At 47.1% G+C, this 16,294-nt stretch overlaps 1 protein-coding gene across 1 annotated transcript in view; it reads left to right on the top strand.

Annotated features, from left to right (window-relative positions):
- TECTA (tectorin alpha) overlaps window positions 1-16,294 on the top strand; it is a 72,949-nt gene that overhangs the window by 46,095 nt on the left and 10,560 nt on the right. Inside the window, exons 12-17 of the mRNA XM_029957700.1 lie at window positions 1,996-2,195; window positions 6,568-6,951; window positions 8,878-9,164; window positions 11,295-11,590; window positions 14,465-14,575; window positions 15,750-15,952. Coding sequence (XP_029813560.1) covers window positions 1,996-2,195; window positions 6,568-6,951; window positions 8,878-9,164; window positions 11,295-11,590; window positions 14,465-14,575; window positions 15,750-15,952 — 1,481 coding nt within the window. The remainder of the gene's footprint in view (window positions 1-1,995; window positions 2,196-6,567; window positions 6,952-8,877; window positions 9,165-11,294; window positions 11,591-14,464; window positions 14,576-15,749; window positions 15,953-16,294) is intronic.

Here is a 16,294-nt window from a genome sequence, read left to right as displayed (position 1 = left end):
AAATTGGCACAGGCTGTTTAGAGGGCATTTCAACTGCATCTATCAAAAATGTAAATGTACATACCCTTTGACCCAGTAATTCCGCTTCCAAGAATTTACTGTGCAGATTCATTTACTCATGAGGTCAAAGATATATGTCCAAGGATGTTCACTGCAGCATCATCATAAATGGAAAATACACACCACGTAGCAAAGTAAAAACAATAATTTCAAGGGTAATGGAAGGAATGCTGTCATGAAAAAGCAGTGAGCAGGAAAATATGTGTACTGTGCTCCCATTCACGGGAAACCGTGGAGATGGAAGACACACATGCATGCACACACACATACGCGCACACATACATTTGTGCTTGTTTATGCATAGAAGATTTCTGGAAGATTCGACTATAATTTAACAGAGGTTGCTTTTCTATTGCACTTTTACATGGATAGCTTGCATTGTCCACCACACATAGGTACTATCTTTTAAATTTAATGTTTTAAAACTATAGTAGATAGTGGTTTTGGATACATGAATTATACATCTGTTAAAATCCATAGAACTGTGCACCAAAAAGTCTGTTTTTACCATTTAATAATTTAAAATTGTGGAATTTTTTCTTTTTATTTCCGAGAGATAGGGAGAGAGAAGGGCACAGAAGGAAAGAATCCTAAACAGGCCCCTGCTCAGCATGGAGCCCAATGTGGGGCTCAAACCCACAATCCTGGGATCATGACGTGAGTCAAAATCTAGAGTCAGATGCTCAACTAACTGAGCCACCCAAGTGCCCCTTTACCATTAGATAATTAAAAAAATAAAATGTGACCTAAATATCTACAGTATATGGTATAGACAAGTTCTGATATAATAAGACTTGTGCTCTTCATTTGCATTGATTAAAATAATAGCCTCTATAAAACTTTCAAGCAAACTATCTTTAATGATTGGCTAACATCGAACACGTAAGTGCTCAGCACCATTCCAGGCATGCAGACTTGCAAAATTCCTCCCACCAAGCCATGAAGGAGGTGCTGTAAGTATATGCCTTATACAGGTAAGGAGCTGGGGCCCAGACAGGCTTTATGACTCACTCCAGTCTCCTACGGCTGGCTCCAGAGTCACACTCCTCACCAGGACCCTAACTGCCTTCTGTAAGAGCATCCACACGCATTTGAAAACTGTAGAACAGGGGCACTTGGGTGGCTCAGTCGATTAAGGGTCGGACTGGGGTTCAGGTCATGATCTCACAGTTTGTGAGTTCCAGCCCCACATGGGGCTCTTTGCTGACAGCTCAGAGCCTGGAGCCTGCTTCAGATTCCGTGTCTCCCTCTCTCTCTCTCTCTCAAAAATAAACAAACATTAAAGAAAATTTGGAAACTGTAGAACATAGCTAACATACCTATGCATGTGCACACATAGCTCACACTTAACTCCTCAGAAATCTGGGGGCCTGGGGCCCCACTGTTTAATGCTTAGAAAAGATTCTGTGGAAGAAGTTCTGGGGTGAAGGTGGATTGCCATTGGTATAAGAGGGGAAGCTTTACCAATAAGAGGGGCTCTACCTAGGGCTAGAAGAGTGGGGGGTTTGGGTAGACCAAGAGGATAAGGAGGGCATGCAGAAGGGAGCCCAGTATGAGTGAGGATCTAAAGGCAGGCATGAGCACCGGGCGCCCCGGGAAGCCAGGAGGGGTGCCTGACTGAAGTTGAGATGCATGTTGGGAGGTGGGGCTAAATTACCAGGTCCCAGTGGACCCCAAAAACCAAGGCAGAGCAGGAGACAAAGATTATGTGAGGAAACTCCAGCAACCTCATATGCTCTGTGGTCCATGACGTAAGCAGGAAGGCATCAGATGAAGGCTTTCCAGAAGCAGAGGGGGGTCATAGGGAGAACAGGGTGGCAAAGCTCACTCCTGGCCAGGCCTCTGCCTCCCTGAGTGGGTAAGCGGTGGCCGGAAGGAAACCTTGAGCACAGTCCTCGTGAGCATGCAAGGCCTGACGTGCATCTTCCGTTCCAGCTGTCACCTGCCCTCCCAACAGCCATTACGAGAGCTGCGTGAGCGTGTGCCAGCCACGCTGCGCAGCCATCCGCCTCAAGAGCGACTGCAACCACTACTGTGTGGAGGGCTGCCAGTGTGACACCGGCTACGTCCTCAACGGCAAGAGCTGCATCCTGCCCCACAGCTGTGGCTGCTACTCAGACGGCAAATACTACGAGGTAGGCAGCCCAGCCCTGCCCGGCCCGCCTTGCCCTTGCCCGCTGTCAGGTTTCTCTCCGACTCCCAGTGGACTGGCCTTTCCACTTCATTATGTTGCTCATCCGTGGGGACAGGGCAGAGAGGTTAAGGAGGGGTCAGGTGAGGCTCTGGCTCACCGAGTATCTGATGAGGAAACGCCCATTTGGGCCTCCCTCCCCTTCCGTCCTCTGTCCTTGGCATTGGCAAGGCCGCCTGCACTTTCTCCCCACCTTGCCTTTCTCTAGGCTCTTCTGATTTCCTCTCTTGTAAATCTCAGTTTGAAAGCTTCTGCCACGGCTATAGTTTGGAAATATGGTGGCTATGAATCTGACATTTGTAGCTGTCTTGGCTAAGGACATTTTTAACTGGAAAATATGGCACTCAAGGCCAAGAGGAATGGCCTTCCTTCTTTGGGCTATTGATGCTCCATGAAAGTGTGCGAAGGCTACCATCTCCTCGTGTGCCATTCATCACTCGGTACCATCTCCGGAGAGTTCTGTCTGGGCTGCTTACTGCTGTGCCCCCTCCCACATTCTGCCCTCTGCTCCCCTCTCCGTGGGGCTTCAGCCGAGAGCTGATGGAGATGCCGCTCGGTAAAACATTATACGACAGATCACTGGATCACTTCTTTTTTGTACTTTCCAATCCTTCTTTATGTGCTATGATACAAAGCTAGAAAAGGCTCTTCCTGGGAAAAGTATTTAGTCTGTGGTTCTGCCTCAAGCCCAGTCTCCCTAAACGACATGAACGTCTTATACTGGTGAGTTGACAAGACCAAGTCAAATATCGAGTATCTGCTGTTTGTAGATCACGTGCTGGTGGTGCTGCTGAGGAGGAGAAAGCATGTTTCCCGCCTTAAGGATCTTAAAAGTCTTTTAAGGAGAAGAAAAGATGTACTTTAAAGAAACAGAGGTGCTTGTGTGGCTCAGTTGGTTGAGCATCCGACTCTTGATGTCAGGTCAGGTCATGCAGGGTCGTGGCTCTGCACTGACCATGGAGCCTGCTTATGATTCTCTCTCTCCCTCTTGCCTTTCTTCCCTGCTTGCTCTCTCTTTCTAAAAAGAAAATAAATTTAAAAAAGAAAAACATGAGAACAGTTACAAAATAACGTATCAACAAGTGAAAAATAATACTCTCCAGAATGAATCAATTTTAAATGAAAAAGAATCACAGCATTAAAAAAAATCTAATTGAAATGTCTGGATTGGAAATAAATTAGGCAAAAAACAAAGAAAGCCTCCCTTTTTGTAAAAATGCATTGGCTTGTTCAAGAATACCGAAGCTGACTTCATTTTGAGAGTACATACAAGAGAAAAGGTGGAAGGGACTTTAGTTTTGGGTTGGGGGGGAAATCTGTTTCAATGTTCTAGTAGAAAGAAAGAAGTGGAGTAGAAGATTAGAATGAATCAAAAACAACTTCTCGGGAGGGGCAAGTTTAGACATACCAATTATTCTCAAAAATAAATAAACATAAAAAAAAAAGAAATCCCAATTATTTGAAAGGAAAAGGCAGAACACATGAGAAAAAAACAGAATATTCATTTTCCTCACAGTGTCTGAGGAGAGATAACCAAGCTCAAAGCTGAAAAAGCACTCTTGAAGTCTTTGCTCCTGGGTCCAGGGACTTACTGAAATGTTTCCATCCCCCAGGGGCGTCAGGTGGCCCTCAGCAGGGATCCCAAGTGTCTGTGGCATGATGGAAAGGGACCCAGGTTTGAGCCTCACTGAACTACCCCTGGGGGTGTGACATCGAGCACACTGTGTCATTTCCTTCAGCTTCAGGGGCCCTATCTATGAATTGTGGCTAATAATACCAGCTTACTCAGCTCTGCCACATGCTTCTTCTGGTGCCTGGCACCTTGTAGTTCAGTAATTGGTAGCTGCTATTGTTTTTGTTGTTTTTATTCCCTCAAGTAGCATTTTGTAAATAAAAAAAATCTAGGCTTGTTAATGAAATGATGCACATAAAAGCCTTTGGAACTCTCTGGAAGGGCAGGTATGGCTCTCAGCAGCTATTAGTACTATAAACATTATTACCTGATTTGCATCAGACAGTCAGTGGGTTTTGACAACTGCTTATATCTGGGAAGCGGCAAACTACCAAACAAACAACCCACATCTACTTGCTACAATTCAAACAAGCTTGGGGGTTTGTTTGTACAACAAATTTCTTTGGAAGTAAAGGGAGAAAGGACACACCTAGCCATTAGCATGGAGAGTAATCACCCAACTGTCATTGCCAAATCTAATTAAGGTAAAGAAATCCTCACTGGGCCCAGTGACTTCACTGGGAAGCCAGCTTTGTGATCAAGTTCTCCTGTGGGATGAGTTATTTACCCTTTATCATATCCACATATGCCAACTTATTTTTCTCTTTCCACCCATGTAATGTCTGACTTCTTATCAGAGAGAGGCCAGACCAGCCACTCAATTATTCTGCAAATCTGATAAGGGGAGTGAAGTCAACTTGCAAGGCTGCGGGACACCAGAATATGTTACAGGTCCGGGAGGAGGAAAGTCTTGGTTCCGGGCACTATCTCACTTTGAGAATGAAAGAATCAGCCATGGCATCTTGAAGTGCATAGCCCTGAGGAAACTCGTCCTGGAAGATCCTGATCTCTGTTTACCTTTGAATCTGAGTCCTATCTGTTTGTGATAGCCGGAATTTTGATAAGTCTCTAGATAAAGCAGAAAGCAGTCACTGGACCGAGGCTTTCTTGTGCCATTAAAACAGCTTCTCTGGATAGCACTGTGCTGTTCTGGTAAACTGATTCCGTGCCTACATCTGGATGACTCAGGCTGCCTGTTGAGACCACGCCCCACCTGGCCAATTTCCAAAAGAACTCCTTGGAGTTCTCAGTCTAGAACAAGTGCAAGTTCAAGAGCTCAAACTGCAAGTAGAATTGTGTCTACAGATTATTGCTTGTTTGGGGAAGACTAGGCAATAATAGCCACCACCACTGAGGATATACTTTGTTAGAAGTATTTTCTTTTTTCTTTTCTTTCTTTCTTTTTTAATTTTTTAATGTCTTTTATTTATTTTTGAGAGACAGAGAGAGACAGCGCGAGCGGGGGAGGGTCAGAGAGAGAGGGAGACACAGAATCTGAAGCAGGCTCCAGGCTCTGAGCTAGCTGTCAGCACAGAGACCGACGCGGGCCTCGAACCCACGAACTATGAGATCATGACCTGAGCCGAAGCCGGCCGCTTAACCGACTGAGCCACCCAGGGACCCCAGAAGTATTTTCTATAACTATCTAATTTATTACCTTCTCAGAAAAGAATGAGGGGCTCTTCTCTGAGAATAACAGTGGCTACTATTTATTGAATGCCTACTCTTTGCCAGGAAATTTGCTTTACATGTGTTATTTAATTTAATCTTCACAGCTGCCAGGCAAAACTTATTTATAATCTCAGTTTAGAGCTGAGCAAATGGACACCCTGGGAGGTTGGTAACACTCCTTAGGGTGGCCCCTCTAAGGTGGCAGGGCTGGGATGGAAACCCAGAACCCCCTTCTCTACATCTCTCACTTGGCCGGGGGTGGGGGGACACATAGGAATGGAGGTACTTGCAACAGAAATAAATTAGAAGGAGGCAGGTATCAGGGGCGCCTGGGTGACTTCCATCGGTTAAGTGACCAACTTTGGCTCGAATCATGATCTCACAGCTCATGGGTTCAAGCCCTTTATCTAACTCTGTGCTGACAGCTCAGAGCCTGGAGCCTGCTTCAAATTCTCTGTCTCCCTCCCTCTCTCTGCCCCCATCCTGCGTCTCCCTCTTTCTCTGCTCCTACCCTCTGTCTCTCATAAATGAATAAATGTTAAAAAAAAAAAACTTTTTTAAAAGTAGATAGGTATCAGGAAAAAGTTTGGAACAGGGAGTTCAGTGTAATATTGAAACGGTTCATCCTAGGAGTTGGTTATAACTTTCTTTTAACCCACTTAAGATATGAAGGGCCGGTTTTATCATTCTTGTGCAGATTTAAATTTCATCCTCAAAGTGGAGCCAGTACTTGCTGGGACCATTTTCTACCAAATATTTTTCCTCTTCACCTTACTTGCCCCAACAGCTGTACGCTCCCAGGTTGGCTGTGATTAGTTCTACAATTCAGCCATAAAGATTCCTGAATTCTTGATTGAAACCAATAAAGACTAAATTGCATATTGTCTGGCATCTGAGTTCCATGGAACTGATATCCTCTTAGCTTGTTCCCTGTTGCAAATTCCAGCCCCATTAGAGGTAGGCTAAGCCCCGGAAGAGGGTCCGGATGGAGAGGCCTTGGGCTCCCCGCCCCCCCCCTCCCCCCCCAGCCCTGCCCACAGTCGGGATTAATGCCCGGGCGCCTCTCTTCCAGCCCAAGCAGCTGTTCTGGAATAGCGACTGCACGCGGCGCTGCCGCTGCTTCCGGCGCAACCTCATCCAGTGCGACCCGCGCCAGTGCAAGTCGGAGGAGGAGTGCGCCCTGCGCAACGGGGTGCGCGGCTGCTTCAGCACCAAGACCTCCTACTGCCTGGCGGCCGGCGGCGGCGTCTTCCGCACCTTCGACGGCGCCTTCCTGCGCTTCCCCGCCAACTGCGCCTTCGTGCTGTCCACCATCTGCCAGAAGCTGCCCGACATCTCCTTCCAGCTCATCATCAACTTCGACAAGTGGTCGGCGCCCAACCTCACCATCATCTCGCCCGTTTACTTCTACATCAACGAGGAACAGATTCTCATCAACGACCGGAACACCGTCAAGGTGACGAGCCTGGCATAGATTCTTGAGAACCGTTCCCGGGGAACGAGGGCGTGGCTAAGGGACCTCAGGGTTTTCCCAGATCACCAAGTTTGGGGACGACGGGGTGTTGCTCCCTGAGTGCTTTACACAAAAGGCCAGATTTTAAGGAATGAACGTGTTCTACTTTCATTCTGCAGGCATAGGAACTGGCCGAGCCCTTTGCTGACCATTCCGAGGGCCTGGCAGAAAATGTACAGTGTCTGAGGGCAGTAATGACAGCGTGGGTGCTAATGGAGTCCCTGGTGATAAAATGGTAGATAACTCTGCCCCTACTCTGGATTAATTTCCAAAACGGCATCTCGTTTGTTTTCAAGAGCCTTTAAAAGTGTTCTTGGCTCTGCTTAGCTGTACCGAGGCAAGCTCTTTCAACTCTGCTCTTCTTTCGGAAAGGCAGGAGAAGGCCGGCATTTTCCTATGAAACTGTCTGGCTAAAAACCTGACCGAGCACCCCCCTCTATCAGAGGGCTCCGTGGTGACACAGCAAAGTGAAAGAAAATGGGAGGCTGGGGATGGTGGATTTCTCTTAGCTTGGCTGTCCGGGTTCTGGTGAACTTTAGACTTGCATGTAAACAAAGGTGAATTTCCAACCCACCCCCATAACTGATAGGGCTCCGGTATCAGTTCCCGTCCCTTCCGTTTCAGAAATAACTCTGATCTGATGAAGAAAGCTGTCGATGACAGTGACCCCCAGCCTCTCAGCCGAACCAGGCCGCTCAGAAGCAGGCAGTCCAGAAGGATGGAGCCAGTCCCCAGTGCTGTGATTCCAGCCAAGAGGGGACAGGGGGAGAGCCAGGGCACATACATTCACATTGTTCAGAATTGAGTGTTATTGTGTATATTCTGCTCTCTGCCATTGGCTCAGATAATCGTGCGTGGAGTGTATCTTTATTTGAAGAGCCATCAGATAGCTTAGTGTCCAGCATTAGGCAAAAGACTGGCGATATTTTGCAAGCTTAAAAGACAGAGTCTGGATTTTAATAGTGGTCTTGGACTTCAGTGAGATCTGCTACTGTTTTTGCCACACCCAATTCCTCTTGCAAATTGGCCCACGTAGACACAACTGCATTGCTTCCCAATGCGGAAGCTAGAAAGTGAAAGTGACCACCCGAGAGAGCAAAACTGACATTATTGCTGAATAAAATACTCCAAGCTGGCCAAAATAGTAAAGAATCATATTTTCAAAACAGGCTTCTGTTTTTGTTTTTGTTTTTTTTCGAGAAACAAAAATTACTAATAACCTGGGGGGAAAACTCAATTGATTTTATAAGTACAGGAAAAGCGTATTATGTTCTGTCCTAAGGGCTAAGAAAAGAAACTGTTGGAAAGTGGGAAAATGATGAATGCAGAAAATATTGTACCTATGGGACCTTTGGAGTGAAGAGGGGAGCCTCTAGTCTGGACATTATACACAAGAAAATAATAAACACAGCAATGATCCCCAAATTCATTTTAGCCATGTTAGACACTCCTTAGCACAGGATTGGGATTTCATTTCAGTAATTGGTTTATGCTGGGGAAAGTTTTATACAAAATCCAGCCATTTGTAGGGAACTATACTTTTCTAACATTTTTACATCTTTCTTCCTCCATATTTTGCTTCTTTGGGGGGAACTGTGGACAGTAAGATAAGCAAATGCCCTCACACTCTAGGGCAGTGGTCAGCAAACTACAGAATTTGACCAAATCCACTTGCTGCCTATTGCTATTTTTTAAATAAAGCTTTATTGGAACACAGCCTCATTCATTTAATTATCTATCCTCTATGGCTGTTTTTGTGCAGTAGAAATTAGATAGCCCACAAACCCTAAAACATCTGCCCTGGCCCTTTATTGTAAGTTTGCCAACCCCTCCTGTTAAGGTAATTTACTTTTTTGTTTCCCCCAATAGGTGAATGGCACACAGGTGAATGTTCCATTTATAACCGGGCTGGCGACCAAAATCTACAGCAGTGAAGGGTTCCTGGTGATTGACACCAGCCCCGACATCCAGATCTACTACAATGGTTTCAATGTCATAAAAATCAGCATCAGCGAGAGACTGCAGAACAAAGTCTGTGGCCTCTGTGGCAACTTCAATGGGGACTTAACCGACGATTATGTGACCTTGCGGGGGAAGCCGGTGGTGAGCAGCGTGGTGCTGGCCCAGAGCTGGAAAACCAACGGCATGCAGAAGAGGTGAGAATTCTTCTACCTGCTGGGCTCAGTGTCTGAAATCCTCCCCGCGTCCATGACAGAAATGCACTTTCCGTAGCATTCTCACTCCCCTTCCTGCAGAAGGCTGAGCACCACATCTTCGGAGTTTCTAGGAGACAAGGAGGCGCATCAGGGGCCTCAGTAATTTCTGGAATGGCAGAGGAAGGAATTGGGCTGGGATGATATGATTCTGAATGGTCATGGCATCCAGCCCCTGGCCAAAGAGAAGACAGTGCCTAGGATTAGAACACTGAGGCCTTGGCCAGCGCCCACCTGCTGGGAATTGGGAGAAGGGCTGCCTACACCCTTGCTCCCCAGGACTGGGTCTAATTGTGTACCTGTGACTTTCACCAGAAGGCTTGATTGAGGTAGTGCAGGTAGAGGTGGTGGAGATCAGGAAAGCCTTTTAAAAACCTTTTTTAAAACCGGAAGTCACCAAAATTATTATGAGACCCCTCTCTCACCAGCAGAGACAGAATGAACTACACAACCTATTCCAAAGGGTGTAGTTCAGGTCGCTTCTGAGCTGCTGCATCATGTTAATTCATTTCTGGATCTACAGGTATGCTTCTTTTTCATGCTATTTCTTTCCTTGTATAATGGCTCGATCCCTTACACTTCAACCTACCGAACATCAGCTAAATACCATAAATGATGCAGGTGTACACTCAATACTATCTCATAAATTAGACTACCCTGAATGAAGGGACCCAGAGCTGGAAGGAGACCTCAGCGATATCTAGTCCAATTTCCTCCTTTTCTAGGGGAAATGGAAGCTAGAGCAGAATAAGCTATGTGAGCAGCCCTGTGAGCAGCAAAGTCCAGAATCTCCTCCTGAAGTACTGTGATTCTGTTTGAGTTCCTCTGTCCTTCCTTCCTTCCTTCCTCCTTATTCCTTTAAAAACTATTTCACCTGGATCCCAATTTTCTTGTGAAGGTTTTGCTTTTGGTCTCTGCTAGCTGCTGGAGTCCAGCTTCAGCAGGTCCAGGGTTCCCCTGAAGGATGGACGGTGTCGGCACAAAAGAGATGAGAATCGGTGAAAGGGGAAGGGAATGAGAGAGCCGCGAGGTTCTTTCTCATCAGCAGGCAGGCATCTCTGCTCTGACCAGAGTCTGCTTTATTTATTAAAAAAAAAATGTATGGGGTACAAAACAGGAGTGGCAATTGCCTTAGACAGTGATTCCTGATGACAGATTCATTAGTATATAAAAATTTCTCAGAACATAGATTGGTAGAAGACTCACGCATAATCTTTAGCAATAGTGATTGTCGTGATTTACATGCTTATCATGTGGGGAAGGAAGGTGTCCTCAGCATTCAAATACAAGGCAACGTTTTTAGTATAGTAATAGCAAAGGTTAGTCCTCGTGAGCAGGGGTCAATAGCCTGTTTTCTTGAGGGGATAAAAACAGGTTTCTCAGGAAATGTAATATTTGCTCCAATAAACACAAAAGAAGAGGTTCCTATAATTTCCTTTACAAGGTACAGTTCAGAAATGGCTTCCAGCAGCTAGCTATTCTGGAAGTGGTTCTACCAACTATCATTATTATTATTGATTAATAATAATAGTAATTCTCATTCTTATTATTGTTGTAAGTGGTTATTTTATCAATGCCTGTTCAGATGTCTTTCATCTGACATTTGGGCCACCCACCTGCTATTTTAGTTCACCCTCACTTTTTCTACTGTGATATAAACAGTAGAAACTACAGGGGTGCCTGGGTGGCTCAGTCGGTTAAGCTTCTCACCATCTGTGAGTTTGAGCCCCATGTCGGGCTCTGTGCTGACAACTCAGAGCCGGAGGCTGGAGGCTGCTTCGGATTCTGTGTCTCCCTCTCTCCAGCTCTCTTCCGCTCACACTCTGTCTGTCTGTCTGTCTCTCAAAAGAAAAAAAAAAAAGAAAAAAAAAAGAAACAGTAGAAACTACCATGTCATGTTCAGGGCAGGAGAGCCTGAGACCAGTCCCACCTGGCTTGTGTAAGATTACAGAGCCAGTTAGCACTGGAATCGGCGTACTTGACTCACTTCCGGGTTAGTGGAGCCGTGACAGGTGGGGTTTCCCCTCCACCGGGGGTCTCGGGCGGCGGTTTGGCGTCCCGCCATCTGACCAGCCTTGTCGCCCCCAGCTGTAATGAGCTGCAGTTCTCACAGTACGCGGCCATGTGTGACAACGTGCAGATCCAGATGATGCAGGGCGACGGCTACTGCCTGAAGCTCACGGACATGAAGGGCTTCTTCCAGCCATGCTACGGGCTTCTGGACCCCCTCCCCTTCTACGAGTCCTGCTACCTGGACGGCTGCTACAACCACAGGAAGTTCCAGCTGTGCGGCTCCCTGGCCGCCTACGGGGAGTCCTGCCGCTCCTTCGGGATCCTCAGCACTGAGTGGATTGAGAAGGAGAATTGCTGTAAGAGAATGATTTTATTCCTGCGGATTCTTTTCTGAGCTAACAGCACAGCTTTGCTGGCGACATGGCTGGGTCTTCGGCTGGCTGGCCAGCCCTCCCCCTTTAACCATAGGCCTGCCCCCAGGGTTGAGGGGTTGAGACTGCCCCAGAGATTCTACGGGGGGCATTTCGGGGAAGCCTCCTGCACCTGTGCTTCCTTGTCCACTTTTTTTTTTTTTTAGATTTTTTTAAAACATTTACTCACTTTTGAGAGAGAATGAGTAGGGGAGGGGCAGAGAGCGAGGGAGACACAACCTGAAGCAGGCTCCAGGCTCCGAGCTGTCAGCACAGGGCCTCACGTGGGGCTCAAACTCACGGACAGCGAGATATGACCTGAGCTGAAGTCGGACACGTAACCAACTAAGCCACCCAGGTACCCCATTCTTGTCCAGTTCTGGAATTTGGGACACCGGCGTGGGCAGATGAGGTTCTCTGGGCTGGAGGAGCATGAGTTTAGAGATTTATGAGATAGAGGGACAGAGTACAGCATCCTGATTACTGTCAGACCTCAAATTCAGCTCTTCCCCGGCTCTTTCGCAGTGGGTCAGAGCCTAGCTCAGAAAGGGAAGGCACGTGGGGAGCACCAGCTGAGTTGGCATTGCACCGACTCTGCCTGCCTGGCTTGAAAGGGGGCTGTGGTTGGATTCATAAAAGGATGTACAGGGGAGCCAGGGTGGCTCTTTTGGGCGGCTCAAGTCATGATCTCGCAGTCTGTGAGTTCAAGCCCCGCGTCAGGCTCTGTGCTGACAGCTCGGAGCCTGGAGCCTGCTTCAGATTCCATCTCCCTCTCTCTCTGCCCTTCCTGTGCTCATGCTATGACTATCTCTCTTTCCCTCAAAAGTAAGTAAACATTAAAAAAGCTTAAAAGAATTGTACATATATTAAATTAGGTGATAAAAAAAGATCTATACTTTTTTTAAATGTTTATGTATTTTTGAGAGAGAGGGTGTATGCAGGAGGGGCAGAGAGAGAGAGAGAGAGAGAGAGAGAGACAGGATCCCAAGCAGGCTCTGGGCTAAGAGCACAGAGACCGATGTGGGGGCTCAAATTCACGAACCATGAGACCATAACCTAAACCGAAGTCCAACACTTCACCCACTGAGCCACCTAGGTGCCCCAACATAAAGATTATAGATTCTTGTATTTTTTCTGTAGTAAGAAAACTATCTTGAGATTGATGTCCATTTTCTTACTATGTTAATCAAATAGATGGAGGAAATATGTATATAAATACATCTGGATTTGTCATACACATATCTGTGTCCATATACATAAATGGTCACCTGCCCCATTAAGGCAGTGTGATACTGTGGCCAACATGGGTGCACGTTCCTCGACACACACCACCAATCTGGTGTGCATGCAGGTCCCACCGGGAAAACTGGCATGTTGCAAGACTGCGTGCATTTCAGTAAATTTGCAGACGACGCCTGACCACGTGTAGGGATGTGCTTAATTCAGAACTGAAACACAGTGGAGTGGATTCAAATATGTACCCAGTGATTTCAGAAACTCTTAACAAGCAAATGACTAGCCTCTGTTGGAAACCAACATAAATCTTTTAGATAACTTTAATATTTTTCCCTGTTGTATTAATAAGCAATACTTTGAGTTTAAAATGAACTGTTTTGAAACTTTAAAAACGTCCCTCTGTATAAGGGCACGTCTTATTTGCCAGCTGGTATGTTGTGTTAATCGCCCATAACACTCCTTGACTGGCTGCTGTGGGCTTAGCACTATGTAGGTCCACGCACTGGTCACATGAAAGGATCTTTATAAAAGGAAGCCATTAAAAAAGAAACGTATTTAAATTATGCTTTAGTTATCTTTCTGGGAATTAAGACAGGGTGAGGCTAAGCCATTAGCCCAGGTGCGGGCAGCTGGGTCAGGGAGAGGCATCTGAGGCACATGGGGGTTTTGCTTCATTTGTAAATTCTTGAGGCTAACTTGGCACCCGCTGGGATTGAACAGTTGTTTCTCCAGGCACTTGCCATCCCTTGCCGTGATGAATAGGAGGATTCCTACATCTGACAGGGGAAGAGATTCTTTAAATAAAGAAATGCAAGTCTAAAAGAAGACGCTCTCAATTAGTGTTTCTCAAACTGAGGAGCTGGCGATCTTGCAGGTGGTCTATGGACTCATCTACGGAAATAATTACTTATAATATGATGATGATGGCACACCACAGACGTTTGTTTCTTACAGTTTTACTGTTGTTGACAAAATAGTACAATTATTCTAAGTCATTGCCGGTGACTTGTATATAGGTTTTGGTGCATCTGTTTTTATAAAATTAAGTACATAGATGTTTATGGGAAAAGGAGACCATGAATCAGAACAGACCAGGAAGTCCTATCTGAAGGACCTCTCTGGGACTTTCCTGGCCCTAAAATTTTCATTCTTGACAGATATTTATTGAACACCCAACTCTGACCCTACTCTGTAGAAGCATAAAGATACAAATGCGTGTAAGGGCAGAACATTGTGCTGGATCTCGGCGGTTCACGCGTCTCTGCCCTCCATCTCCACCACTTACCTTCCAGTGTGTGGACCTTGGGCAAGCTTCAGCTGTGAAATGAGGGCTACCATCCTTAGCGCGCAGAGCACGTGTGCCAGTTGGAGGAGATAATGCAACCAAAGCGGGAAGCCCAGAGCAGGCACCCCACCGCTAGCTCTCGTCATCAGTTTCTGGAAGGTGGCTCTGTCTGTTAATTCCCAGCTGCCCTCTGACCACCGCCAATTCCTTGCAAATGGCAAGTCCACAGTATAGCCACACGCTAGCAAGTGTGGTGTGAAAATCAAGTCGTGCGTGTTTCTGTTTGTTTTCCTTTTTAGCAGGAGTGGTTGAAGATCCCTGTGTGGGTGCAGACTGTCCCAACCGGACCTGTGAGCTGGAAAACGGAGGGGAGCTGTGTGGCTGCATCGAGCCGCCCCCCTATGGAAACAGTGAGTGACACCTGCCATCTCCCGGTCCAGACCAGACCCCCTGAGGGGTGGGGGGTTCTGATGGCTACGCAGCAGGGCTCCTGGGGTGGAGCCCATCGCTAGTTAGAGACCCACATAGGGGAAGCCTTCACAAGCATTGGAGCAGAACTAGGAAGCCATCTGACATCTTCAAAGTAGGCTAATGTTCATCTCCTCCTGGCTACCTCCTTTTCTTCAATAAATTATAACACCTAAATTTGTACACGAATAGTCAGCCACTTCCATCTGAGGCCACGTTCAACATCACAGAGATCCAAATTGATCTTTTAGACTCGCAGGGAAGTAAAGTAGTTTGACAAAAATGCGTAAGCCTCGGAGCAAGAGTGCCAGGTGCTGTACAGACAGATTAATTGGTTCTGAAGAAACAAGTGTGGTATCTGAAGCCAGCAGTACGTAATAAGACCCCGCGTCTTGCTCCTCACAGCAGCCCCCCGGGAGGCAGGAAAGGCCTTGTCCCCGCCGGGCGTACCGGAGATGTAGGCCTTAAGCAGGGCTGCTTTGCATCCCCAGCCCCTCGCCCTTGCCCGAACCAAGTAACTCAGGAGGCCCCCACTCAATGCAACATCATCCCTGCCTGGGAGACTCCATAGGAGGGTGCTGTTCAAGGGCTTCAGCTGAGCAGATAGAATGTTTCCCTGTGTTTCTATAGTGCTCATTAGCCTGTGTTTATGTACTCAAAGAAAATGTCAATTGGTGCATTATGGTGTTGAAAAGCAAGAACCCCTGGCATTCGCCTGGGAATCTGTGGGGGGCCTCAGAGTGGGCTGCCCAGGGCCGCTCCCACCTGGGGGCGCACCCGGGGGGAGGGGGGGCACACTCCACTGTGAGATCACCCTAAGCAGCCCCCGTCAAAGAGGGGCGAAGCCCTGGGTTTGTGAAGACAGAACACACTCTATTAGCGTTTCCATCTGAAAAAATAAATAAATAAAAGCTTAACAGTGCCCCAGTTTTTGCTTTGAATGAATGCCTACACTCATTTGGTTGGATCAAAGCTTAATTAGAAATGCCCCAGCGTTGGTGTGAAGATCATTCGCCTCTTCTAAAGGAAAGGGTAATGGGACGCCCCACCTCACCCCACCCCTGCAGCACGAGTGGCTCCCACTGACTGGCCTTTCGTAATAACTGTTCCCCACAGACTCGCATGACATTATTGATGCAGAGGTGACGTGCAAGGCGGCCCAGATGGAGGTGTCCATATCTAAGTGCAAACTCTTCCAGCTCGGCTTTGAGAGGGAGGGCGTGAGGATCAATGACAGGCAGTGCTCCCACATCGAGGGGGAAGACTTTATCTCCTTTCAGATCAACAACACCAAAGGGAACTGTGGCAACATCGTACAGGTGAGAAGCCGGGGCCGGAAAGAACATCTGGCCGAGGTGGGGACCGCTCTGGGCATTTGCACATGGATTGTCCTTAAAGCCAAGCTCAGGGTGGTGTACTTTAGGAAAATCCTCCCTGGAAAACAGCACGGGGCATATATGAAATGAAAGACATCAAGGAGAGTAGGGGCACATGGGTGGCCCTGCCAGTTAAGCATTTAATTCTTGGTTTCAGCTCAAGACATGATCTTGTGACTTGTGAGTTCAAGCCCCACATCGGGCTCTGTGCTCATAGTATGGAGACTGCTTGGGATTCTCTCTCTCTCCCTCTCTCTCTCTCTCTCTCTCTCTCTCTCTCTCTCT

Source organism: Suricata suricatta, chromosome 11 (assembly GCF_006229205.1).
Source record: "Suricata suricatta isolate VVHF042 chromosome 11, meerkat_22Aug2017_6uvM2_HiC, whole genome shotgun sequence".
Lineage (NCBI taxonomy): Eukaryota > Metazoa > Chordata > Mammalia > Carnivora > Herpestidae > Suricata > Suricata suricatta.
This window is presented reverse-complemented; position numbering and strand designations above follow the sequence as displayed.